At 39.4% G+C, this 25,443-nt stretch overlaps 2 protein-coding genes and 1 long non-coding RNA gene across 4 annotated transcripts in view; 2 read left to right on the forward strand and 1 right to left on the reverse strand.

The window, feature by feature from the left end:
* LOC107594229 (tubulin beta chain-like) overlaps positions 1 to 3,674 on the forward strand; it is a 7,185-nt gene extending 3,511 nt beyond the window's left edge. Inside the window, exons 2-4 of the mRNA XM_016284188.1 lie at positions 1,494 to 1,602; positions 1,827 to 1,937; positions 2,424 to 3,674. Of these exons, the coding sequence (XP_016139674.1) occupies positions 1,494 to 1,602; positions 1,827 to 1,937; positions 2,424 to 3,481 (1,278 nt within the window). The 3' untranslated portion in view covers positions 3,482 to 3,674. The remainder of the gene's footprint in view (positions 1 to 1,493; positions 1,603 to 1,826; positions 1,938 to 2,423) is intronic.
* Positions 3,675 to 5,378: 1,704 nt separating this feature from the next.
* On the forward strand, positions 5,379 to 20,755 carry dennd1c (DENN domain containing 1C). Of its 2 annotated transcripts, XM_016284189.1 has the most exons (22): positions 5,379 to 5,574; positions 6,581 to 6,645; positions 8,673 to 8,716; positions 10,949 to 10,998; positions 11,090 to 11,209; positions 11,444 to 11,513; positions 11,601 to 11,681; positions 12,091 to 12,144; positions 12,784 to 12,894; positions 13,531 to 13,631; positions 14,616 to 14,661; positions 14,760 to 14,861; positions 14,936 to 15,061; positions 15,144 to 15,245; positions 16,580 to 16,670; positions 16,755 to 16,795; positions 17,064 to 17,114; positions 17,641 to 17,688; positions 17,787 to 17,906; positions 18,848 to 18,936; positions 19,011 to 19,218; positions 19,584 to 20,755. In XM_016284189.1, the coding sequence occupies exons 1-22, from the start codon at positions 5,558 to 5,560 to the stop codon at positions 20,322 to 20,324; spliced, it is 2,478 nt and encodes an 825-aa protein (XP_016139675.1). In that variant the 5' UTR covers positions 5,379 to 5,557; the 3' UTR covers positions 20,325 to 20,755. The 2 variants fall into 2 exon arrangements, with proteins under 2 accessions (XP_016139675.1, XP_016139676.1); XM_016284190.1 differs by lacking the exons at positions 5,379 to 5,574; positions 6,581 to 6,645; positions 8,673 to 8,716; ... (2 more) ...; positions 11,444 to 11,513; positions 11,601 to 11,681 and adding an exon at positions 11,701 to 11,838.
* Positions 20,756 to 20,903: 148 nt separating this feature from the next.
* On the reverse strand, positions 20,904 to 23,474 carry LOC107594348 (uncharacterized). The gene is made up of 3 exons (XR_001610162.1): positions 23,254 to 23,474; positions 21,893 to 22,003; positions 20,904 to 21,813 (listed from the first exon to the last, which is right to left on the reverse strand). It is a non-coding gene; the product is annotated as an uncharacterized lncRNA (long non-coding RNA).
* Between the last annotated feature and the right edge of the window lie 1,969 nt (positions 23,475 to 25,443).

The raw sequence follows: 25,443 nt of genomic DNA on the forward strand, positions 1-25,443 counted from the left end.
GAGAGAGAGAGAGGAGCACAGTGGGTGTGGCGTCAGGCCTCGGAGAGGCTTTTATTATCAGAAAATAAACCGGGGATCTGGTGTCCTCGTCGTGCTGCGGGGTTAGTGAAGGTGGGGCATTGTTCGAGAAGAAAGGGTCCAGGTAAGGGGCGGAGTCCGGCGGTCGCACGCGCTCCCCTCTTGGTCCCGGGGCGCGAGGCTTCGTTCAACAGCTTCATCCTTCTCGCTCTGCCCACGGCGCTTGAAGGGACTGGATGGCCCGGCATCCTGGCCCGACGGCCGTGTAACGCGTGCGGGTCCGGTAGCTCACGACTCTGGCGGCACGGGAGTCCCTCTACGCACCCTTTCTGGACCCACGAGGACACCAGCGTGCACGGGGAAGAGACCGGTCTCCCGAGCAGAGGCGCGCTTGGCATTTAAACAGCGGCGGTGAAGAGGCTCCATTCGGTTCAGGTGTGCCCCATCACACGCCGCCAACGCCCCTCCTCTCTCACGCACCCACTCCTGTCGGGAGCCTGGCGAAGGGCAGCGATTAAGGGACTGGGACGGGTTGATGATGATAATAAAGATAATCTGTGCTCTTGGGAACCTTAAGTGCAGCAGAATTTTTTTTGTAACCTTGGCCAGATCTGTGCTTTGCCACAATTCTGTCTCTGAGCTCTTCAGGCAGTTCCTTTGACTTCATGATTCTCATTTGCTCTGACATGCACTGTGAGTTGTAAGGTCTTATATAGACAGGTGTGTGGCTTTGCTAATCAAGTCCAATCAGTATAATCAAATACAGCTGGACTCAAATGAAGGTGTAGAACCTTCTCAAGGATGATCAGAAGAAATGGACAGCACCTGCGTTAAATATATGAGTGTCACAGCAAAGGGTCTGAATACTTAGGACCATGTGATATTTCAGTTTTTCTTTTTTAATAAATCTGCAAAAATGTCAACAATTGTGTTTTTCTGTCAATATGGGGTGCTGTGTGTACATTAATGAGGAAAAAAAAATAACTTAAATGATTTTAGCAAATGGCTGCAATATAACAAAGAGTGAAAAATTTAAGGGGGTCTGAATACTTTCCGTACCCACTGTACATATATTTATATTTCAAATGTATATATTTATGTTTAAAACGTGACAACCTGGCATCTAAAGTACCCTTGTCCTGAGAAAATCCAAGCTTTGTTCAAAATTTACAAACTTAATGGTGACTTATCTTAATGTATGTCAGTGGCTTTACTGTGCTCACTTGTTATCTGATAGCTATTGCAAAAATATGATACTGGAATGTAAGTTTTCATTTTTTCAGACAAATATGCCAAACTCAAGAAGGTTTTGAACTAGGTCTTTTAAACCAACATTGAAAACATGCATTTGCATGTAAAAACATGTGTGATATTTATTACATTTGAGATGAAAGTGTGACAAGTAGCCCCAGTCCTATTACACCGCATCAGATTGAGATTGCGTGAGAATTTATGTTTTTTTTTTTCTCACTCAGTTCTGGGAGGTGATCAGTGATGAACACGGTATTGACCCCACTGGCAGCTACCATGGAGACAGTGACCTGCAGCTGGATCGCATCAGCGTTTACTACAACGAAGCCTCTGGTAGGCACATCACATGGGTTTAGCACAGGGAATGTCAAATGTCTGATACCTGGATTGAGCAATTTAAGAAACTGTTATTATGATCATTAGTTAAGGGGAAAGTTCAGCCTCTCAAATATACTGTATAAATATACTTACATATACAGAATCTCCAAACAAATAACTACAACATACAAACAAACCCTAATGTTTGAGGTGCCTTCTTTGGTTGTCTATTTTCTCAGGGGGAAAGTATGTCCCTCGTGCCATCCTTGTGGATCTAGAGCCAGGAACCATGGACTCTGTCCGCTCTGGTCCTTTTGGGCAGATATTCAGACCTGACAACTTTGTTTTTGGTAAATAAACCGTCCGCTTGCATCTCATTGCATGCAAATACCTATATTTGACGAATGAGTATAGCTATGCAATGATTAAATTCTGAAAGTTCCGAATGTTGAAAATATCTCTGATATGGGTCTTGTATTTTCATGCAGAAATTAAGTTCACACAAAACCCTCAGAGACCAAGGAGCTGATATGCATGATATATATAGACAGATAAATGGGACATGTATTATTTTAATTAGTACCTGTTCACAGACTGTCCCTTGAATTCATCAACATAAGAACAAAAACATATTTACTTGCGTACGTTCCTGTTGTGATTCCGGCAGAGGTTTTGAGCATTTCCTGTTTAAGGTGGCTTATTAGTGAGACCTGGTGTTTAAGGATTATACAGTATGGATTTCAAACACTTTGGCATAATGACGTTTTAAAATATGCAGTATTTAGTTAGTAAGTTTGGGTCATGAAGTGTTACTGGTTTTTGTGTCCTGCTCGTAGGGCAGAGTGGAGCTGGAAATAACTGGGCTAAGGGTCACTACACAGAAGGTGCTGAACTGGTGGACTCGGTGATGGACGTGGTCCGCAAGGAAGCCGAGAGCTGTGACTGTCTGCAGGGATTTCAGCTCACGCATTCACTGGGAGGAGGAACAGGTTCCGGCATGGGAACGCTCCTCATTAGCAAGATCCGCGAGGAGTATCCCGACCGCATCATGAACACCTTCAGCGTGGTGCCATCTCCCAAAGTGTCGGACACGGTGGTGGAGCCCTACAACGCCACGTTGTCCGTTCATCAGCTGGTGGAGAACACGGATGAGACCTACTGCATTGACAACGAGGCCCTGTACGACATCTGCTTCCGCACTCTCAAACTCACCACGCCCACGTATGGTGACCTCAACCATCTCGTCTCGGCCACCATGAGCGGCGTCACCACCTGCCTGAGGTTCCCCGGACAGCTGAACGCCGATCTTCGCAAACTGGCAGTCAACATGGTGCCCTTCCCTCGTTTGCACTTCTTCATGCCTGGCTTCGCTCCTCTCACCAGCAGGGGGAGTCAGCAGTATCGCGCGCTCTCCGTCCCAGAGCTCACCCAGCAGATGTTCGACGCTAAGAACATGATGGCTGCATGCGACCCGCGCCATGGCCGCTACCTGACTGTGGCCGCCATTTTCCGCGGCCGCATGTCAATGAAGGAGGTGGACGAACAGATGCTGAATGTCCAGAACAAGAACAGCAGCTACTTCGTGGAGTGGATCCCCAACAACGTCAAGACCGCCGTCTGCGACATTCCACCTCGTGGTCTCAAAATGTCTGCGACATTCATCGGCAACAGCACTGCCATCCAGGAGCTTTTCAAACGCATTTCGGAGCAATTCACCGCCATGTTTCGCCGCAAGGCCTTCCTGCACTGGTACACCGGCGAGGGCATGGATGAGATGGAGTTCACCGAGGCTGAGAGCAACATGAACGACCTGGTGTCCGAGTACCAGCAGTACCAGGACGCCACCGCAGAGGAGGGAGAATTCGAGGAGGAGGGTGAAGAGGAGGCCACCTGATCACCATCTCTTCCACCTTAACTTCCTCCATTTTTTGATTCATATGCCACATCATCTCAGCCTCCTCTCAGTCCAGTGCTGTTCATTCAAAGTCCATTCAAATGCTTGTGTGATTCTCATTTTAGCTTGTTTCTCATTGTGTTAAAATCACCATGTATTCACTAAATAAAGACATGACAAACCTAAAAAAAAAGACATGACCAACCTTCATTCTGTGTGACTTTAAGAACAAATGTTCTTGAAATAAATGTAACTGAACGTCAGTATTATTTTATTAGTAGTGTTGAAGTAGTAAATTAGTTCTGCTGCACAATACACACTGTCCTGTGTCAGTTCTGATTACAAAAACATTTAAAAGCGGTCGAACAGCACTTGCCAAAACATTTGAAATGGTCAATCAATTTTAAAAAGGCAGGATTTACAGTTCACAGAAGAATTGTAACATGATGCTTCAGTTTGACTTTTAACAGTCAAAGAGTGCCAGGTTAGAAGTAGCTAAACATGTAGCTAATAATTAACAACCGTTTTACGACAGAAATGTTAAACAAGCGACAGTAATAAGCAAAGCATGTAATATTTAACAACCGTTTAATGACAGAAATGATAAACAAGCGACAGTAATAAGCAGAGATGCAAAGTATTCAAACTTTTTGTCAAGTTTAGATGTGAATTGAAAATGGCCTATATCAGGGGTGGCGAACGTCAGTCCTGGAGAGCCTCAGCCCAGCAGAGTTTTGCTTCAACCCTAATCAAACACACCTGAACAAGCTAATCAAGGTCTGAAGGGTTACTTGAAAGCTACAGGCAGGTGAGTTTTAATTAGGGTTGGAGCTGAACTCTGCAGGGCTGCGGCTCTCCAGGACCGGAGTTCGCCACCGCTGGCCTATATGGTTTGCGTAATGTAATTCGTAACTGAATGATGAGACAAGAAACAGGATCCGTTTTCTTGTTTCCAATTCCATAAAATAAATAGACTATGGCAGATTATTGTCAAATAAGAAATAGAGTCACAATTAGTTTAAACTGTGTCACAACTGAAAGAAATTGTGAGATATAAAGTCCCAATAACAAAGACACAATTTTCTCAAAACGGGTCAAAAAACGGGCTTCCACATCAAGTTGAGAAATTAAATTGAGAACGTTCTCTGAATATCATCTATCATCTAGGCCTAGCCATTAAATAACACTGTACTCACATTCAGAAAACCGGACATTTTCTACAACTAAAATGCTGCTCCTCCAGTGAACACTAGAGGGAAACATTTTGCACAAAACAGGTACCAAGAACTGGATGTGCATTCAATGCAATGACAATATTAGTCAAAGGAGCTGTCAGAAGTGTGTGTTTGTGTGAAAGAGTATGTCTGTGTAAATAGGGCAAAGTCACCTGTTTGCTCAGCACATCCATGTTGATCACCCTAAACTAACAGAGACACAGCAAACACATGATTGAGCAATGATGATCAGAGCATAAACACAGAGTGGGAAAGCAGTGACACAATACAGGAAGTCCATTCCAGTGTTTCCTCTAACCGTTTTCAACCATCATTAGGTGAAAGTGTGAGTTTAGCTTATACATTATGAATGAACACACCTTCACATTAGTGACAGACCAGTTAAAAATAATATAAAAGTATAAGAACAACACAGGATAGAACTATATATGAAATAATAAAAGTGCATAAAATGTTACATATAAAAATAAGTGAGCATTTCGAAATTCTACCTTTGAGTCTAATTAAAATTAATACGTTTCTGAAACGATTCAACCTAAAGATTAGACTTGATCTTCTAAAAGGCAAAATATTCTAGTTCTTATTGAGAATATGGGATTATAAAGTGGATATTATAGTGTCACTAGACCGGTAAACGTCATGTAGGCCACACACACACACACACACTCAGATCAGGAAGTGCTGTCTTAAGTTGTGTGCTAGTCGGTGGAATTGGCTGTTTGATGTGAGGATGTGTGTGTGCAGGAGTATGTATGTCGATGCATGTTAATAAAGAATCTAATGACTTTGGTCTGCTGACACCCTGAACACCACCGAATGGGCCCTAACATACAAGTGCATCATGGGCTCCAGGATAAAGTAAGAATCTCTCCGTTTGTCTGTCGATTTTTCTCTGTTTGCTCACTTTGTGGTCTGCTGGTCTACTTCCTCTTCCTCGCTCTGTCGTTCTCGGATGCGAGGCTTTCTATCATGTCACAATTCAATGAATAAACTCAGACACAAAAACAGCAACATTTGGAGAGTTTTGAGTTGACATCTGCAGGAGAACAGATGGAGAGTTTACACACTTTTACTCGCAGAAGCATCACTTCTCCTTTGAAAATACATAGTGTCCTCAAATCTGCTTCACTTCTGACTGTCATTGAATTGGAAAAATATCAGATCAAGTATCTCTATGTGCACTTTTCTTCATCGGTTCTTAAGTCTCAATGTGTTTGAATCAGCTGGTGTTTTGGTGATTTTTAGTGGATGTATGAAGTCAGTTCTCCTCAAGTTCACACAGGTGTGGATAATCACATTAACTATCAACATGTAACCACAAACAGACATCTTCAACACAACATATATTGGTTTCTCATCCCTTGGTAAGGAAAACTAATGAATAAGATCTCTTATAACTCAATTGCAAATGGAGTCAGATTTTTCTCCTGAGAAACAACATCTCAAACTGTGCACCGATCTGCCAAATCCTGTGATTAAACATCTCAATATGAACATTTATCATCACATTCTTGATAGTTTGTCATTTAAAAATCTAATTTGATTGGTTTTAGCAGACAAACATGCTGTTAGGATCATTACATTTGCATAATTGTATTTTAGACAGATGGCCAAACTCATGACTGGAAACATTTTCTGTTGATGCACGTCTTCCAATTTAGTAGTCAACCACATCCTGCTCATGAAGCTCCTTATTAAGATCTTGTGAGAAGAACAGCAGAAAATTATTCAGAGCTGATCACATTCAGTTGCTGGTCATTCTGACAGTGTTTATTTTCCACATCAGTCATGGGTAATATTTTTCTGGTGTGATTTGTTGGTTTTGTTATGATGACTGTTTTGCTCATGGTTTTGTTGTTCTCAGAGAAAACCCTGAAAAAACGTTCTACTGGTTCTTTCAAGCCTCATGTCCAATCGCCAGAGATAAAGGTGGGTACCACACACACACACACACACAGATTGTTGGTCGGATGAAACCTGTCCGTTGGATATTTTTCCATCAAAGCTCTTTAAGATGGTATTCTACATTATTGGCCCTAGTATTTTGTCTATTATTAATGGTAGCCTTGTTTCTGGGGTGGTGTTATCATCATTGAAACATGTTGTTGTGTAGCCTCTTTTAAAAAAGCCAAATTTGGATAAAGCTGTGTTGTCAAATTTTTAGACCTATTTCAAAACTCCCTTTTCTTAGAGAAGATTGTTCTAACTCAATTGCAGAGCTTTTTTGGATCAGAATGCTGTTTATGAGGTTTATCAATCAAGTTTTAAGGCCTACCATAGTACCGAATCTGCACTGTTAAAGGTACTAAATTATATATTATTATCAAGGGACTCAGGACACTTTGTGGTTCTTATGCTGTTAGACCTCAGTGCAGCATTCGACACAATAGACCATGGGATTCTTATCTCCCGTCTTGAGGAGGTGGTTGGCATTCAGGGCTCTGCTCTCGATTGGTTTAGATCATTCCTATCAAATAGGAGTTTTTCTGTCAACATTGGTCAGACTTTTTCATGCTCTGTACCACTGACATGTGGGGTCCCTCAAGGGTCTATTCTCGGCCCTATTTTATTCTCATTATATATTTTACCTTTAGGGTCAATCTTTCATAAACATGGAATTGCTTTCCATGTTTATGCTGATGACACAAAAATGTATATGCCCTTTAAGAACAATGATGGAAATGCCCTTGATTCTTTTATGAAATGTTTCATGGAGGTTAAGACCTAGTTGTCGTCATTTTTTATTTTATTTTAATGAGAGTAAAACAGAGCTTGTCTGGTTTGGGGATCCTGCACTTCCTGATCTGTTAAATTTAGGTGAGCTGACCACTTATTGTAAACCTGTTGTCAAAAACGTAGGGGTTTTGTTTGATAATGATCTGAAATTTGATAAACAGATTAACTCAGTCGTTAAATCAAGTTTCTTTCACTTACGACTGTTGGCAAAGGTTAAGTCATTTCTCTCTTTTAGCGATCTTGAGAAGGCGATGCGTTTATCATGGTGATACTTGATTATTGTAATTATTTGTATGTGGGTGTCTTCCAATCTGCTTTAAATAGACTAAAATTCATTCAGAATGCGGCTGCGAGGCTCTTGACAGGAATTCGTAAGCGGGAGCATATATCTCCTATTCTGTCTTCACTGGGCTGGTTGCCAGTCAAGTTTAGGATTGATTTTAAATGATTGTTTTTTGTTTATAAGCCTCTAAATGGGTTGGCACCATCTTATTTGTCGGATCTTTTACAGGTGTACAAGCCCTTTAGGTCTTTAAGATCTTCTGATCGATCTGTTTTAATTGTACTGAAGACTAGGTATAAGCGAAGGGGCGATCGGGCCTTTGCAGTCGCCGCTCCAAAGCATTGGAATAGGCTTCCGCCTCATATTAGACATGCTCCAACTTTAAATGTTTTTAAGTATCGCCTAAGGTCTCACCTTCTATCCTTAGCGTTTGGGCCAGCAGAGTGTTGAGGTATTGTTTTAGTTATGTTTTAGCTGTCCTGTTTGTGTGTTATGGTGTGTAAATGTGTTTTTAAACGGTGTTGATTTTGTACAGCACTTTGGTCAACGCTTTGTTGTATTAAAATGTGCTATATAAACTAAATAACTAACTAACTGATGCAATTAACACACACTCACAAACTGTCTCTTCTGAGAATGGCTCTTCCTGTCACATGACTGAACCAGAAAAACCACACAGCAGGGCAGATACATGCTCATCAGAATGAGAAAAGTCTGAGGAACTAGTTAGTATGCTGTTATCTGCTAACGGGTGAAAGGAAGCACACTGGTTGTCTAAAAAGAGATGGGACTGCCAGGGTTGGACCAGGTCTATAAGGCCTGGCTGTATAGAACCAGACTGGTTACCCTGCGTGTCTATCTTTGACCTGACTTTAACCACATCCTCTATAGTTGAGTTGTCAGTTGACAGAGTGTGTGTGTTTTTCTATTCGAGTAGATCCTGATGTGCCGTTTCAGTTCCCTGAAGACTTTAATGATGAGGTTAGTACTTGAGGATCACTGTGGTTCTTTCCTTCTGTTTTTATGTATTTATTTATTTCTTTGTATTTACTTAAAAGAAAAGAAAAAAAAAATTATATATATATCAAAATGAATGAAAACACTGCATAAATAAATGATTGCATGAATAAATAGATGCACAAATAAATAAAGCCTCTGCTTACCATGATGTTTTGCATAATGTTTGCAAGTTTTAAGAATTAGGGAAAATTATAATAAATAAAATCCACTGCACAAATAAATAACCATGAATAAATGCATAAAAAAATAAATCAAGTCTCTGTTAAACAATGCAATAGCTAGTTTTGACGAATTAGGGAAAATTCTAAATAGGGTACAAAGGGGCTAAAGGCCCACCTTAAGAAAAAAAATGTGCCTTCACTGCGCCTAAAATGTATAATTGTAGAAAAAATATATACGTTGTATTGAACATTAATGGAGCAACTGATTTTGTGTGAACATAAATCATTCAAGTTGTTTATTTTGTTTACAAATCTTATAAATGTATGAGGTGGCAAGAGGGGCCTTTTAGCCCACACACGGTATTGATACAAATGCTTCAGCTAAAATAATGTTTTGTTTTTAAATAATGTCTAAGTTACTACTTGTTCAAAACAATCACTTTAGCAAAGTTTGTACTATGTTCTGCCTATTTTGAAAAATAAAATAATATTTTTTTTCAATAAATATACTGTCAATAAAATGTTAATATAAAAATATATATTTTAAAATACAGAAACAAAATCGTTTTAATATGTAAAGATTCTGAAAGTATTGAAGGAGATCCAATAATAATTGAATATATATTTACAGTAGTAACAACAAATTATATTTTATTATATGATATTAATATCATGTTTTTTTTAAATATGATGGTTTCATTCTCTAATACGGACACCCAACATAATATATGATATTTACCATCTGAACCTACCCATGTCATGTCAACAAATGGAAAAGTCAGGCATCTATTAATTATCATGTTAATTACTGTGCGCCTTTAGCCCCAACAGCAGGGGTGCTTTTTACCCCAAATACCATACTTTTACATATTCTTTCGTTATTTAAAAACTGTTGCTTTAATTATCTTAAGCAAAACTGAAAATCATGGAGAAAACCTTTGTCTCAAAACATATGCATTCATTTTTAGCAATTCTCATTTGCTACTTAAATCTACAACATTTAAAAAAAACATAAAATATTAGATCAAGTAAGCACAGAATCAACTTTGCACTGCTGCATGCGATCGCGACAAGGATCAGACAAATATACACGTGCATCTTGAAAAGTGGATGTTTCGGAAAGTGCCACGCCACGTTTTTGTGCCGTCTAGTGGTTTAGATGAAAATAATATTAAAGGCGCCTTTTAACCCGGGGTGCCTTTAGACCCGTTGTACCCTAATACATTCATAAATAAGATTCCTAGTCTGATTCATTTGAGATGTTATATTTTAAAGATTTATTTTAAAGAAAAAAAGTTTCATCTTTCATCAAAATATAATCACTTTTTCCACTTCTGCAACAACTTTGCTTATTCGGCTACAGCACTAACGTCAATCAACTGTCAAATAATATTACTCCATAGAACAGTCTCACGGCATTGTTTTAGCCTTTATAAACTGCTGCCAACAGTGAAAACATGCATATTGACAAAAAATTATAGAATTTATGACAACAATAGAAAATAAGGGCTGATTTGAAACAGAATCATTACCACTGGAGAAGCCCTGAATGGTGAATCTGACCTTCAGTCTCCACGTTCATGGCAAAAAGTCTTCTTAGAAGTGTTTGCCTGTGGTGTCCACAATCCAAAACTCACATCCTGGTATAAAACACCCACTTTTCATCATCCAGTTCAGTCTTGATGGATTCTGAAATATGTTACAGTATGCAAGTAAAATGAGATTTCAATTCAAAGGAATATTTGAACAGATATTGAATTTAAAACTATTTATCAGTGGGTGCACTCTTAAAAATAAAGGTTCTTTATTGGCATCGATGGTTCCATGAAGAACCTTTAACATCCATGCAATCTTATTCTTTATAGTGAAACAAGATTTTTACAGTGTTCTTCAAGCTAAGATTTTTTTTTTCTCTTAACGACTGTTCAATGAAAGGTTCTTTGGGAAACCAAAAATTGTTCTTTTATTGCATTGCTGTGAAAAGCTTGTTTTGGAACCTTTATTTGATTGTGTTTCTTCTATTCTCACACAGGAGGCTCTGCAGTCCTTGCCTCGCTTCTGCTTCCCTTACGACATAGAGAGGTGAAAATCCTTCATTCATTATTAAAGATGGATGCTCAAGCCTTCTTACCTTTTATGACTGATAAACTGAGGCTCGTCGGTTGGTTGACAGGGTGAAGGACACTGTTGCCGTGCAGCACTTCACATTCGTCTTGACCGATCTGGAAGGATGCCAGCGCTTCGGTTTCTGCAGACTCACGTCCAGCTCTCAGACCTGCTTGTGCATCCTCAGGTCTCAAACGCACAAAATACACTCAAAAACAAATGTCTCATTTGTGAAGCCCATTTGATTGATTAACAGTTTGCTTCTCATGGCCACAATCACTTTCATTTTTAGTTTTCAGGTCATAAGGTGTAAGTTATAACCTGATTTTACGTTTTAATAGTTAGTTCTAACTACACAGAAGACAAAACCCTTAGCACAGTTGTTTGACCTGACTAAAGTGTGATTTCTCTCTCAACACAGTTATTTGCCCTGGTTTGAGGTCTTCTACAAACTTCTGAATAATCTGGCTGACTACTCAACGAAAGGACAGGTATGATTTTAACGGTCTCCTGATGATTTTCCACATTTATAAAGCCATTTATCTAACACCATTTTATTCATTTGAATGCCCGGCCAGACCAACGAGATGAAAGAGCTGCTGTCGGTTCTCTACAAGCACCCCGTGCCTCCGGCCAATGGCTCCATCACAGTGCAGATGGTAAGTGCTCATTGGCTGGTGGAGGTTCCGTTTATGACATCACATGTGACATCACAATCAGGTTGGTGTGTTCTTCACTGAGGGAGGGAAGCTAATGATTGGAAGTGAGATGCCTGGCATCTGTGGACACGCCCCTAAAGGGGAGGAGTCAGAGGGGGTGAGTCCCTGATCCGTATTAAAACCGGCCGACCAGAATAAACCTTCATTCCAGCGTCTAATAAATCCTAATACAATCCATAATGTGAAATCAAACTAATCCAGCATCCACAACTAACCCTGGATCTCTAACAACGCTTAACTAAAAAACTAATGGGTCCTTGAATCTAAAAACGTAGGCAGACTAACTCGAAGGCCTTACTTTCATGGTACTGACTGTTTCTTTTTGTGGAATAATGTTTCTCTCCATCAGATCCCGTACTTTATCGCACCAGATCCCAAAGCCTTGCCCTCTATTCCAGAGAGTGTGAGTTCTTAATTTGTTTTCCATTTAGGTTTTTTAATGTGTGGGTTATAATTTATTTCTGTTTTATCCCTTGGTTCTTATACACTACTGGTCCAAAAAATAAATACATAAATAAATAATAATAATATGAAATAAATAAATAAAGATTTTTAAATTGGCTGCATTTATATAATTAAACATATATATATATATATATATACACAGTATATCTCTTTGAAGGGCAGAGCCCTTGAAGTGTGTTCTTTGAGTGTCACATGATCCTTTAGAAATTATTCTAATATCACGGTTTCCACAAAAATATAAAGCAGCACAACTGTTTTCAACACTGATAATAATTAGAAATGTTTCTTGAGCAGCAAATCAGCATATTAGAATGATTTCTGAAGATCATGTGACCCTGAAGACTGGAGTAATGATGCTGAAAATTCAGCTTTGATCACAGAAATACATTACATTAGAAAATATATTCACAAAAAAAAAAAACCCTGACATTTTAAGCTGTCAATATTTCACAATATTTGTATTTAATTTTTTTTATTATTTATTTATTTTTATCAAATAAATGCAGCCTTGGTGAGCGGAGGAGAGTTCTTTTTTTTTCAAACATTTGAGCAGTATGAATGTCTGTCTGTGTATCAGAGGAACCTGACGGAGCTGGTGGTGGCGGTGGACGTGGGTAACCTGTTGCAGCTCTTCGCCAGCATGTTGTTCGAGAGGCGGATCCTCATTTACTGCAGCAAACTCAGCACTGTGAGTTAAATCTGCGACAGCCTTTGTGAATCAAAGCTGATAACACTTAGTTCACAAGGCTACTACAACAGTGGCATGGCGCTAGCAACACCAAAGTCATGGGTTCGATTCCCAAGGGAATGCATGTACTGAAAGGCATACCTTGAATATAGTATAGTTCACTTTGGATAAAAACGCATCATTCCAGTCTCTGAAAAGTGTCCATTTAAAAACAACTATTTCAAGTGCTTTATGCTACAACCAGCACATTACACGTCATTACCTTGATGACCATTTGGGAATTGCATACGAACTGTGTGTGAATGCACACAGTGAATGGTGCAGCATTTCGCACCAACCAAACAAACTGAACATTTTCAAATTAATTTGGTTCCTCATCAGAAACCCTACTGTGAAAACGCCTTAACGCCTAACCAGGAGTGACATAATGAATCTATACGCGAGAAATCACAGTTTGTGTCCCAACCAGCTGCAGCACATTGTTTGGTTTCGTATTCACTCACTTCACTTAAAAAAAAAATTTCCACTTTCACTGAGGGCAGATCACTAGTCAATATTGTGTTGCATTGAGTCAGAGTGCAGCTCCATTAAACATGCACCAAACAGCAATTAATAGTTTTATTTGTGTGTGTTTAGTTAACGGCCTGCATACACGCGTGTAATGGGATGCTGTACCCAATGTACTGGCAGCACATCTTCATTCCAGTGCTGCCGCCTCATCTGCTGGACTACTGCTGGTGAGACACACACACACACACACACACACACACACACACACCCACCCACCCCAGCAGCAATTAATTGATATAGCACATTTAAAAGAACAGAAGTTGAAGGGCTGCACATTTTAGAAAAACAAATAAGCTGTTGCAGTGGTATCAGTACCAGGGGCCTCAGAAAAACATGAATTAAAATAATTTCAATAATTCATATTATTAGTAATACATTAAAAACTAACTTAATTAAAGTGATATACACACATGAAATCAAGAAGTTAAATTCTGAAATTATGTTTCACTCTCTTTATTTATTTATTTATTCATTTATTTGTTTATTTTAATAAATTATTATTTATTATGCTTAAAAATGGGGGCCTTTAAATTAAAACGGTTCAAAACCAGTGGTCATTTATTTATATAAATACGAATAAAAAAAATAGAAAATAAAAAAAAGACAAGCAGCAACCTGTGTGAACCAGTACTGTTAAAATTTGGTTGAGCAAAATTGAAGTTGAATTTGGTTTACTAAAACTTTTTGGTTTGGCCACTAATAAAAATTATTAATGATATTACTGTTAATGCATTTTAAATTAAAGTGCTAAATTAAAAGTCATAAGTTTTTTAATTATTTTTTATTCATTAATAATAATTAAATTTTTTTTCCTCATTAATGTACACACAGCACCCCATATTGACAGAAAAACACAGAATTGTTGACATTTTTGCAGATTTATTAAAAAAGAAAAACTGAAATATCACATGGTCCTAAGTATTCAGACCCTTTGCTGTGACACTCATATATTTAACTCAGGTGCTTTAATAAAAATTAAAGACTACTTACTATTAAAAAAACATATACATTTAATATATACATATACAACATCAACCTCACGAGTATCAAAAGGTAGAAAATATTTAAAAAAGGTATTTAGGTCAGTGAACGCTGTGTGAACACAGCAAAGTGTGTAAACGCTGCCTAAATTCACTCATTTCATTTTTTAGCGCACCAATGCCGTACCTTATTGGAATTCACTCCAGCCTGGCAGAGGTACGACGCTTCCCTCTTCCCATGGTTTTCTTTCACACCAGCCCTTGGTCACACAAACACTCACATTACAGTTCTTTCTGTGTGTTTGTGTGTGGTAGAGAGTGAGGAGTCGAGCTCTGGAGGACGTGGTCATACTGAACGTGGACACCAACACCCTGGAGTCACCCCACGAGGACCTGAAAAAGATTCCGGCTGACGTGGTGAGACTCTTTTCCTCCTCGCAGATCTCTGACACACAAAGGATGAAGGTTTATGGTGAACTCTGTTGCTGCAGGTGGCGGGACTGAAGGTCAGGCTGAAGAGACAGGCGGCGTCGGCCGGGTCAGGGGTAGCGCACGCTTTCCTCCGAGCGCAGACTCTGCTGTTCGGAGGATACAGAGACGCCTTACAGTCGCCTGCCGTGAGTGACACACATCCACATAAAAACGTTACCTTGAGTTTTATAAATGCTTACTGCAGTGCTCCTGTCTCGTATGCTGAAGGAAGGGCCGGTCGTGTTCTCCAATGAGTTGTTTCTGAGTCATAAGTCTCAAAGCATGCGGGAGTTTCTGGAGAGCGCGGTTCACCTGCAGTGTTTCAAAGAGGTAACTGCAAACACACAGCCACAACATCGGCAGTTTTCTTGAGGCAAGACACTGCAGGCCATTGTTGTTTCATGCAATGTCAATGTTGAGGGCTGTTTTGCTTCAATAGCAATGTCTTCTTACAGACTAGTGGGGGAAATAAATCCTAAATACATATTTACTTTTTCTGTTTGCATATGCAGATTTAAAGTAAAGTACATATATTTTCTGTTATCTGTTTTCTGAAAACATCACTGGCTGTTTTCTCAAAATGAGTCAGAAACATAGTCCTAAAAACATAGTGAATTTTTGACTTTTTAAAACGTTATTAAAAGAGATATGGAAAATCCCCTTTGTAAAATCCTTTAATATGTCAACGAAACTAAACAAGAATTGTGAGCCTGGATTTATTGAATGTTCATATTTCTGTTCTGGAAATATATGCAAATTAGCACATTAAATGAGTGCCTTATTGATATATTTAAACTAGTGCTGTCAATCGATTAATCGCGATTAATCGCATCCAAAATAAAAGATTGTGTTTACACAATATATGTGTGTGTACTGTGTATATTTATTATGTATATATAAATATGCACACATGCATGTATATATTTAAGAATTTTTTTTGGTTTATATATAAAATACTTATATTTATATATATAATATAAATTATATATGAATATAAATATATACATGTAAATATTTTTTTAATATATACAAATGTATGTTTGTGTATTTATATATACATAATAAATATACACAGTACACACACGTATATTATGTCAACAAAAACTTTTATTTTGGTTGTAATTAATCGCGATTAATCGTTTGACAGCACTAGTTTAAACATTCCAGAAGACTTGCAATACAATTGTCTAAATGTACTGTGATTGATTAACTGGAGAAGTATGGTGAAATATATTAGTTAATTCCACATATCTTTTGGAAGAGTACAACCAAAAATCATTTACTCACCCTCATGTCGTTCCAAACCCATATGACTTCCAATTTCCTGTGGAGCTTTTTTTCCGTGGAGATGTTTTGAAGAATGTTCAATGCTGCTCTTTTGCTCTGAACGAGCTTGTTGGGCTGCAAATCTAGCACCATAAAAGCTTTAAAACTCTCCCAAATGTACTTTAAGTCTTCTGAAGTCTTACGATCGCTTGTGTGAAGAAAGCATTGGCAACTTGAGCATCTACATATTCCAGTTTCACATGGTTACAAAGTACACATCAAACCAATGGTGTTTGGTGTTGTCCCAATCTTGAATATGCAGAAGAGCAAAAGGCATTTGAATTTTACAATGGAGGTAATCCATAGTATCTTCCATTATAATCTCATTTTGTTCTCAGTTTATTGACGGCCGGCTGAAAATGCTGAACCAGGGCAAAGAGCCGGATGATGTGTTTGAGGAGGAGGTGCTTCATTGTGGAGCTTCATCTGGTGCGTGTTAACGTTCATCACAGAAACATACTTGTTTGTTCGTTTGCTCATTTTAACATCCCTTCTGCTCGTGATTCCTCTCAGGTAGCTCTAAATTGCGTCGGCAATGGGTGGGAAACTTAAAGGTACGTTTTACACGTACAGGAACTATAAACAAGACGCAACTCTGGTAGACAACCATACTACTCTTACCACATCTGCAGTATGCATACAGTGCACACTATTTTCAGCATACACAGATTACAAATATGATCTACAGTAATGTTCAGTTTACAGCAGAGCACACTTTACCTTTCATTTCTGCTCTGACAAATAAACTAGAATTAGATTAGACTGCCAAAAGTTGCTTTTATACAAAATTGGATTAAAAAAAGCCACTTTCTCTTCCCACAGAAAGGGGGTGGAGCCCTGATCGTGACATGGAAGTCTACAGCTAACAAAGCAGTGAGTATTTATACACTGCTGTTCAAAAGTTGTTTTTGATGAAAAAATTGTTTTTGAAATAAGTCTCTTCTGCTCACCAAGGCTGCAGTTCTTTGATCAAAAATACAGTAAAATAACATGAACTATTTTCTATGTAATTATATGTTAAAATGCATTTCATTGCTGTGATCAAAGCTGAATTTTCGGCATCATTACAGAAATCCTTCAGAAATCCTTTTAATTGGCTGATTTGCTACTCATGTTGAAAACAGTTGTGCTGCCGAATATTTTTGTGGAAATCATGATACATTTTATTTTTTCAGGATTCTTTGATAAAGTTAAAAAGAACATTTAATTTAAGTATAAATCTTTTGTGACATTATAAATGTCAATTACTGTCAATTTTGGTAAATTGAATGCATCATAAAAGTACTAATTTCTGAAAAAAAACATTTGAAGGGTAGTTTATGTTTATCATGTTATTTTAAAATGTGCTGTTGTGCATTATTAAATATTACATATTCTCCATATGGTTTCCATTTTTCAGACCAAATATCATAGCAAATTTGGGCTGAAAAACCTCCTGTCATCAAAGGTGAGCTTATATTCCTTAAACTGCATATGGTTCCTCTTTGTGTGCAAAATATGTGGTTTGTGTGTTTAAATTCAATTTTTGGATTTTCCCCCTTTCAGGACCAAACGGAACCTCATATGCTACAGAGGGGCGGGTCTGTGTGTGGAACGCACACGTATCGCCTCATCCAATCGGATTGCCTTCAGAACCGTCTACCAATCACACAGCACTTTGGCAGGGTGAGTGACACCTGAAGGCATCCAAACTAAACTACACAAAGATGATGTTATAAAGCTAAATATACTGTTCATTATCAGTCAAAAGTTTGGGGGTCTCTTCTGCTCAACAAGGCTGCATTTATTTGATCCAAAATACAGTAAAATCAGCAATATTGTGGAATATTAAAATAACTGTTTTCTATGTGAATATACTGTAAAATGTAATTTATTCCTGTGATGCAAAGCTGAATTTTCAGCATAATTACGTCAGTCTTCAGCGTCACATGATCCTTCAGAAATCATTCTAATACACTCTTAAAAATAAAGGTGCTTCACGATGCCATAGAAGAACCTTTTTGTCTAAATGGTTCCATAAAGAACCTTTAACATCTGAAGAACCTTTCTGTTTCACAAAAGGCTCTTTGTGGCGAAATAAGGTTCTTCAGATTATAAAAAGGTAAGAAAGAGATGGTTCTTTAAAAAACCTTTGACTGAATGCTTCTTTGTGGAACCAAAAATTCTTCTATGGCATCACTTGAAGAACCTTTTGAAGCACATTTATTTTTAAGAGTGTATGCTACTAAATTTACTACTCAAGAAACATTTCTGCTTATTATCAATGTTGAAAACAGATGTGCTGCCGGATATTTTTGTGGAAACTGATACATTTTCTTTTTCTTTGATGACTAAAAAGTTCAAAAGAACAGCAATTATTTGAAATAGAAATCGTTTGTAACATTGTAAGTGTCTTTACGGTCACTTTTGATCAGATTAATGCATCCTTGTTGAATAAAATGATTAATTTCTCTTCTTTATTAATCTTACTAATGTATCGAATACTAGACTAATGTGTATGATTCCTGGCTCTTCTTGTGTTCAACTACAGTACAGCACATGCACTTAACTTTTTTTAATATGGTTTGTTTGTTTTTCTACACTTTCTATGCTGCTTTGTTTCTCAGTCTCGACCACAGCGGCCAACACACAAGAGTGACAGGCACCAGGACAATGAGCAACAGACAGAGGACGACAACACCAGCTATGAAGACAGGTGAGATGAGAGGACACAGATGTACGGACGCTTTGCCGTTTTATGTATGTTTTACAATGCATTTCCCTTTCCAGTGTAACAGAAGGTCCTGAGCAGTGCTCTGCCACCAGCGACTTACAGGAAGACGATGATCTTTCTCTGTTGGCCGACCCAGAGGAGATGGACCTGCTCGGAGAGATCTTCGACACGCTGAGTGCCCAGAGCTCCAGAGAGCCGGGTTTACTGTACAGCACACGTAGCCTCGACCTCTTCAGCTCCGACAGCAGTGAATTCATCTCGCATGTAAGGCCTAGATCCTCCCACACATTACATCTAAACTGTGCAGGACGGGGCGTCTGACATAACCTGCAACAAACAGCTGCATTCAGTCTTAAGAGCACATTTTAAGTCTTTAACACTGGCATCACAGTCAGAAGATTTAGTCCTGTATGGTATTCATATGGTGAACTGAGAAAATAAAATGGCTTTGCTGCATGAAAACAACATGAACAAGAAAGGCTTCACAAATTAAGTGATTTAGTGTTGGGTCAGCCTTACCTTTCTGCTGTTGACTTTTAAAAACTTGACATGTTGCAGAAATAGTCCAGCACCAGGAAACTGTTGGTGGGAAAATTTCACACAAGCTCACCCTTTCATTTCTTTTTCAGAGGAGTCTGACTAACCCAAGTCAGGAGAGTCTAAGCCCCTCTTTTGGAAACAGCGGCAGTCTCATGAGCTGGGAGGAGGAGCTAGAGGAGGGGCCTGGTGGTGAGGGGGAGGAGCCTGCTGTCCTGACTGACAGGCCAGAAAATGAGCTTAATGAATTAGAGAAGGACTTGACCGAGCTAGGGGTAAATCTGTGTTCAGATCTACAAGTTCTAGAAGATGCTTCACTGGATCCCAAAGTGGGTTCTCAAGAGGTGCAAGAGGAGAACTGGTCGAAAAATGATGGACAAATGAACGGAACAATGGAGGAAAGCTTGGAAACCGAGACAGTACTTGAAGAGAGTACAGAGATGCAATCTGACAAAGAAGAAGAACTTCAGAAAGAGCATAAGATGACAAATGACTTGGGCTCAAAGGGACCTACAAATGAAGGAATCACCTCAGCTGTTTCTCTCAATGTAAAGATAGACACAAGAGAAGAGCCAGATAAGAAGAGCATTGAACCTCCATCACCGAACGTCTTGTCTAGCGTAGCTCTGTTCCAGTCCAAGTCCTTGACTGACTCTTCTGGTTCCCGAGGGTGGGATAAATCTCTAAAATCTCCTATCAGCACCCACAAAATCAATGTGACGGGGCTGCAGACTGAAGAACAAAGTACGAAATCACCCATTTCATCAACTTCAGAAGAACAAACCCAGGCCCACATTAAGGTCTCAGAGCTGAAGAAGAGATTTGAACATTAGACCATCATAAATCAAGCATATTGAAGCAAAACAATACTCAAGAACTAAAAATGACTTGTTTTAGATTGTCAATTACAAGTCTACATGAAACAACACTTGCCCCCCATTTTGAATCTTGTGAAGCAACATTGCTGAGTCAAAGGAGATAAAATTATCCATTGGGTTTTTATTGGATTGTGGAAGGTTGGCGTTCCATACTGAACTTTGTGTTTGTGGAAGGATATTTTTCTCATGTATATGTTGGTTAAAACTCAACACTGACATCAGTCAATAAAGTCGATTCAAAGGCAGTGCAAGTATTACAATTTTTATTATATATTATTTTTGGAATAATGTACCCTGAACGTGCATTAAAGTAAATCAAGTCGATTTTAACTTTCGCTGTAACTAAATACAGCATGTTATCAAATTGAACTGATAAAACCACCAATTCTGACCAATAAAGAAAGTCTACCCTTTTTATCCAAATATCTTTAATCATTTATAAAAAGCTTATCAGAGAGTGCAAAGCAAACATTGCCACAGTCAAAACCAAAAACTCTTAAATGACACACTTTGAACAGGTCACAACACCGAGGACAAGGCTGTTTACTCACAGATTCATTTTAATTAATCATCCACAGTTACACAGTCACTTCGTCACATTATGATCATTCCTAATATTGATGTGTTACAGACATTACAGAAATGCAAACCTAATACAAAACAACATTTGGCAAAGCACAATATAGATTTATCTCTCTTCCTTTGAAAAAACTGCAACACAATGTTCGCTTTTGGACATTTAAAATATTCAATATTATAATGGTAAACTCTTTTGGAGGTAAAGCTGCCATGTCTCCTTAACAAAGACTCTCAGGTGAGTAAACTTAATTATACAGATGAAGTAAACAAAGTCAAACTGGTTTGGCCATCTATCTAAATCATCTGGTTTCTTTTCTTATGACAAATGCACTTGGCAGTGTCTTCAGATGTCCCAAGAGTGACAGCAAAACATCGTTAGGCATACTTGAATTGATTTATCGACTTTAATAGTGCATTATGAAATGAAAGCATTCTCACATCTCAGTCAAAGGCGTCAAATAAATACCCACCACCACTTCAAACGTTCTCCATCCATGACCCTCCACTTGTTTGTCAGGACTGCACCTGTGCGTGGACTCCACATAAATATCAATATGACGTTAGCATGAAAGTTCTGTTTAGGTTTACCTAATCAACCTAAACTGGTGTGGTTTCCGCATCTTTTCTGAGGGCTGCATTCAGATCAGTCTCTCCTCTTTGGGCAGTGGAAGAGTGAGACCGGGTCTCTCAGCGCCGTGGTTCTTGGCTTGTTTCCGCTCTTCCGAGCTGGGCTGGTATGATCCCTCCATCTGCCGCCTCTTACGAAGGACACACGAGAACAGAACCAGGGCCAGAGCCAGAAGGAACAACACCGGCATGCACAGGCCCAATGCATTCACCGAACTCATGATGCTCCACACACACACTTGTGAAAACAAACACAGACTGAGAATATCTGTGTAACAGTGTTCTAAGGGTGTGTCCGTTCAAGAGAGGCAATGTACCTGGTTAGTAGTGACCACACAGTGATCCTTTTCATCCACAGTCATCCTTTTACATTTTGGAAGGGAAATTTAACCAAGTGGATGAGGAAGATAAAAGCAAGACGTGAATTCCTACAGTACACAAACACATTCAGAGATGAGAGAATCATTTCAAATGAGTCTTCTGTTCGGCTGTGGACTGATAGAGTTAATTATTAGTCTGGGAGAACAACACTGACCTACAACTACAAGGACATCCACAAAAACACTTTGAACTGAACTGAGTTTCAGTAAATGAATTATACTGGTGTCTTTACGTCAAACTGAACTATTGACTTTGAAAGACCTGGAATACAGCTCATGATGTTACGGACTAATGTGCTTGTGTCCTTTTGAAGCTTGAAACCTTCAGTGCCCATTCATTTAAAAAAAATACAATTCTTCAAAAATAAGTCACAGACAGAATTTGAAGTGTTAAATTTTCATCTAAAATTTGCATTTTTATCAGGCTCCTATATTTACGTTTAATTGTTTCACTTTAATGGCATAGAAAAGGACCTATATATTGCCATTAAAGTAAAATGACTGAACATACGCATAGGAGCCTGATAAAAAAATGCTCATTTTAGAAGAAAATTTCACTTGGAGGCTTTTGCGTCTGAACTCTTTATTTACATTTTGGGTAAACACACGTTTAATACATGCAGAATAAAATACACCATAAAACATTTGGTCGCTATCAAAATGGTAATACTATTTATATATTTGTTTTAATACACTATCAGTCAAAGTGTAGGTGTTAAACTAGAAGCTATATTGATTTTTCCCCCTTCACATTTTATGAGAGAAAACAAAGTCAACAATTCAACAAAACTATTAAATAACAACAATTTAAGTACTGTATAATGACCACAAATGGTGTTTTTCGAAACTTTAAAAAGTAAATCCTGGCGAATTCATACACAGGCACACTTTATATTAATCTACAAAACTAATATCTAACATTTCACAATTAACTATTTAAGATTATGAGAAACAAAGGTTAAGTTCAGACATAAACTTACCTCACAGTCATATTACATCCCTTGGTATTCAATACACTGCCCTATATTAAAGTACCTGATACCCGCTTTTATAAGGGACTTTTGTTACTAATGATCTATTCTTCACAAATTATTTGACTTCCGAGCTTAATAATTACAGTTTTCTGGAGAGACTGTTTTAAGCATACAGCGGTTGGGTTGAGGTGAGGTTGAGGTGAGCTTTATCTGAGGTGAGTCAGTCAGCCAGTCACGGAATGCCGGTGGCGGAGCCGGTTTAACGAGCTGTTCAACACACCCAGAGACGAACAAATATCCGACTGAAAGAGAAACGTAGCTCACCTGAGAAACTGCTATGATATCCGCGGAGGAACCGCTGTTGTTGTTGTTATTTTGAATCCTAAACGATCAAGACCTCCTCGTCCAAGCGCAGAGCGTGAAGCCTCGTTAACCCCGCGCGTTCATTAGGGCATCTCTCTAACCTGCGGCCGGAAGCGCGTCAGCTCCTCTACCTGTTCCACTCCCGAAACTCGAGTGAAACGCGCTCAAGAACATCAACGCCCCCCTTTGTTGAGTTTTTTGAGTCTGAAGTATGAGTTCCACTGTTAGATAGGTAGTAATAATAATAATAATAAAAAATGTGTACATTAAATATTTTGGTAAATAAAAATGAGGTGAGCTTTATCTGAGGTGAGTCAGTCAGCCAGTCACGGAATGCCGGTGGCGGAGCCGGTTTAACGAGCTGTTCAACACACCCAGAGACGAACAAATATCCGACTGAAAGAGAAACGTAGCTCACCTGAGAAACTGCTATGATATCCGCGGAGGAACCGCTGTTGTTGTTGTTATTTTGAATCCTAAACGATCAAGACCTCCTCGTCCAAGCGCAGAGCGTGAAGCCTCGTTAACCCCGCGCGTTCATTAGGGCATCTCTCTAACCTGCGGCCGGAAGCGCGTCAGCTCCTCTACCTGTTCCACTCCCGAAACTCGAGTGAAACGCGCTCAAGAACATCAACGCCCCCCTTTGTTGAGTTTTTTGAGTCTGAAGTATGAGTTCCACTGTTAGATAGGTAGTAATAATAATAATAATAAAAAATGTGTACATTAAATATTTTGGTAAATAAACTTAAGCCAACTTTAATTTAAAATAAAAATGGCTAATGTATAGGACATTTTTATTATGTTTAAATTGCTTGTTTGATTGGCATGCACATGTTAAAGTCGGCATGAAACAGAAGTTGCAATTGTCTTTTCTTCTTTGCTGTGAAGTATGTCGCATCTGAAATGAGAGGGCGGGACTTGATTTCTTCCTTCGGGAATTGATTGGATCATTGGAAGTTGGGGCGTTGCTAACAAAATGGAGACCGATCTGAATGCCAGTTTGCTGGTAGTGGTGGGGGATTTCTCTCCACGGTTTGTGGGGCAAAAGAGGGGAGAGGGGGCAAGGTCTGGAGGGAGTTCAGTTTCCTGACAGCCTGATGGATGAAGCTGTCCTTCAGTCTGCTGGTCCTGGCCTGGAGACTCCACAGTCTCCTCCCTGATGGCAGCAGTCTAAAGAAGCTGTGTGACGGGTGGGTGGGATCACCTGCAATATAGAGGGCTTTGCGGGTGAGACGGGTGTTGTAAATATCCTGGAGGGAGGGGAGAGAGGCACCAACGATCTTCTCAGCTGCTCTCACTATGCGTTGAAGTGTTTTGCGGCAGGACGCGATACAGGTACCATACCACACAGTGATGCAGCTCGTCAGAATGCTCTCGATAGTGCCTCTGTAGAAGGTGCACATGATGGGGACCGGGGCTCTGGCTCTTCTCAGTTTGCGGAGGAAGTAGAGACGCTGTCGTGCTTTCTTGGCCAGTGCTGCGGTGTTGTCAGCCCAGGAGAGGTCCTCTGTGATGTGCACACCCAGGAACTTGGTGATGGTCAGAGAAACATGTTGAGTGTGCACTCTCCTGAAGTCCGCAAACTTAATAAGGAGGTTGGAGTTGTGTGACGGTGTGGAGTCGTGCATCAGCAGAGTGAAGAGGAGGGGGCTCAGCACACATCCTTGGGGGGCCCCAGTGTTCAGTGTGATGGTGCTGGATGTGTTGCTGCCGACCCGTCCTGCCTGAGGTCTTCCAGTCAGGATGTCCAACAGCCAGTTGCACAGCGAACTGTTGAGCCACAGCTGGACCAGTTTATGAATGAGCTGTTGAGGGATGATTGTGTTGAATGCTGAACTGAAGTCTATGAACAGCATTCTGACGTATGAGTCTTTTTTGTCCAGATGTGTGAGTACTGAGTGGAGGACAGTGGCCATGGCATCATCGGTTGAGCGGTTGGACCGATATGCAAACTGGAAGGGGTCCAGGGAGGGGGGGAGTGCAGACTTGATGAGTGCATGACTAACCGTTCATAGCACTTCATGAGAATAGGGGTAAGTGCAACTGGATGGTAGTCATTGAAGCAGGATGGAGACGACTTATTTGGGACTGGAATGATGGTGGTAGCTTTGAAGCATGTGGGGACAACAGCCTGATTTAGTGAGATGTTGA

Source organism: Sinocyclocheilus grahami, unplaced genomic scaffold, assembly GCF_001515645.1.
Source record: "Sinocyclocheilus grahami isolate Dianchi unplaced genomic scaffold, SAMN03320097.WGS_v1.1 scaffold181.1, whole genome shotgun sequence".
NCBI classification, from domain to species: Eukaryota; Metazoa; Chordata; class Actinopteri; order Cypriniformes; family Cyprinidae; genus Sinocyclocheilus; species Sinocyclocheilus grahami.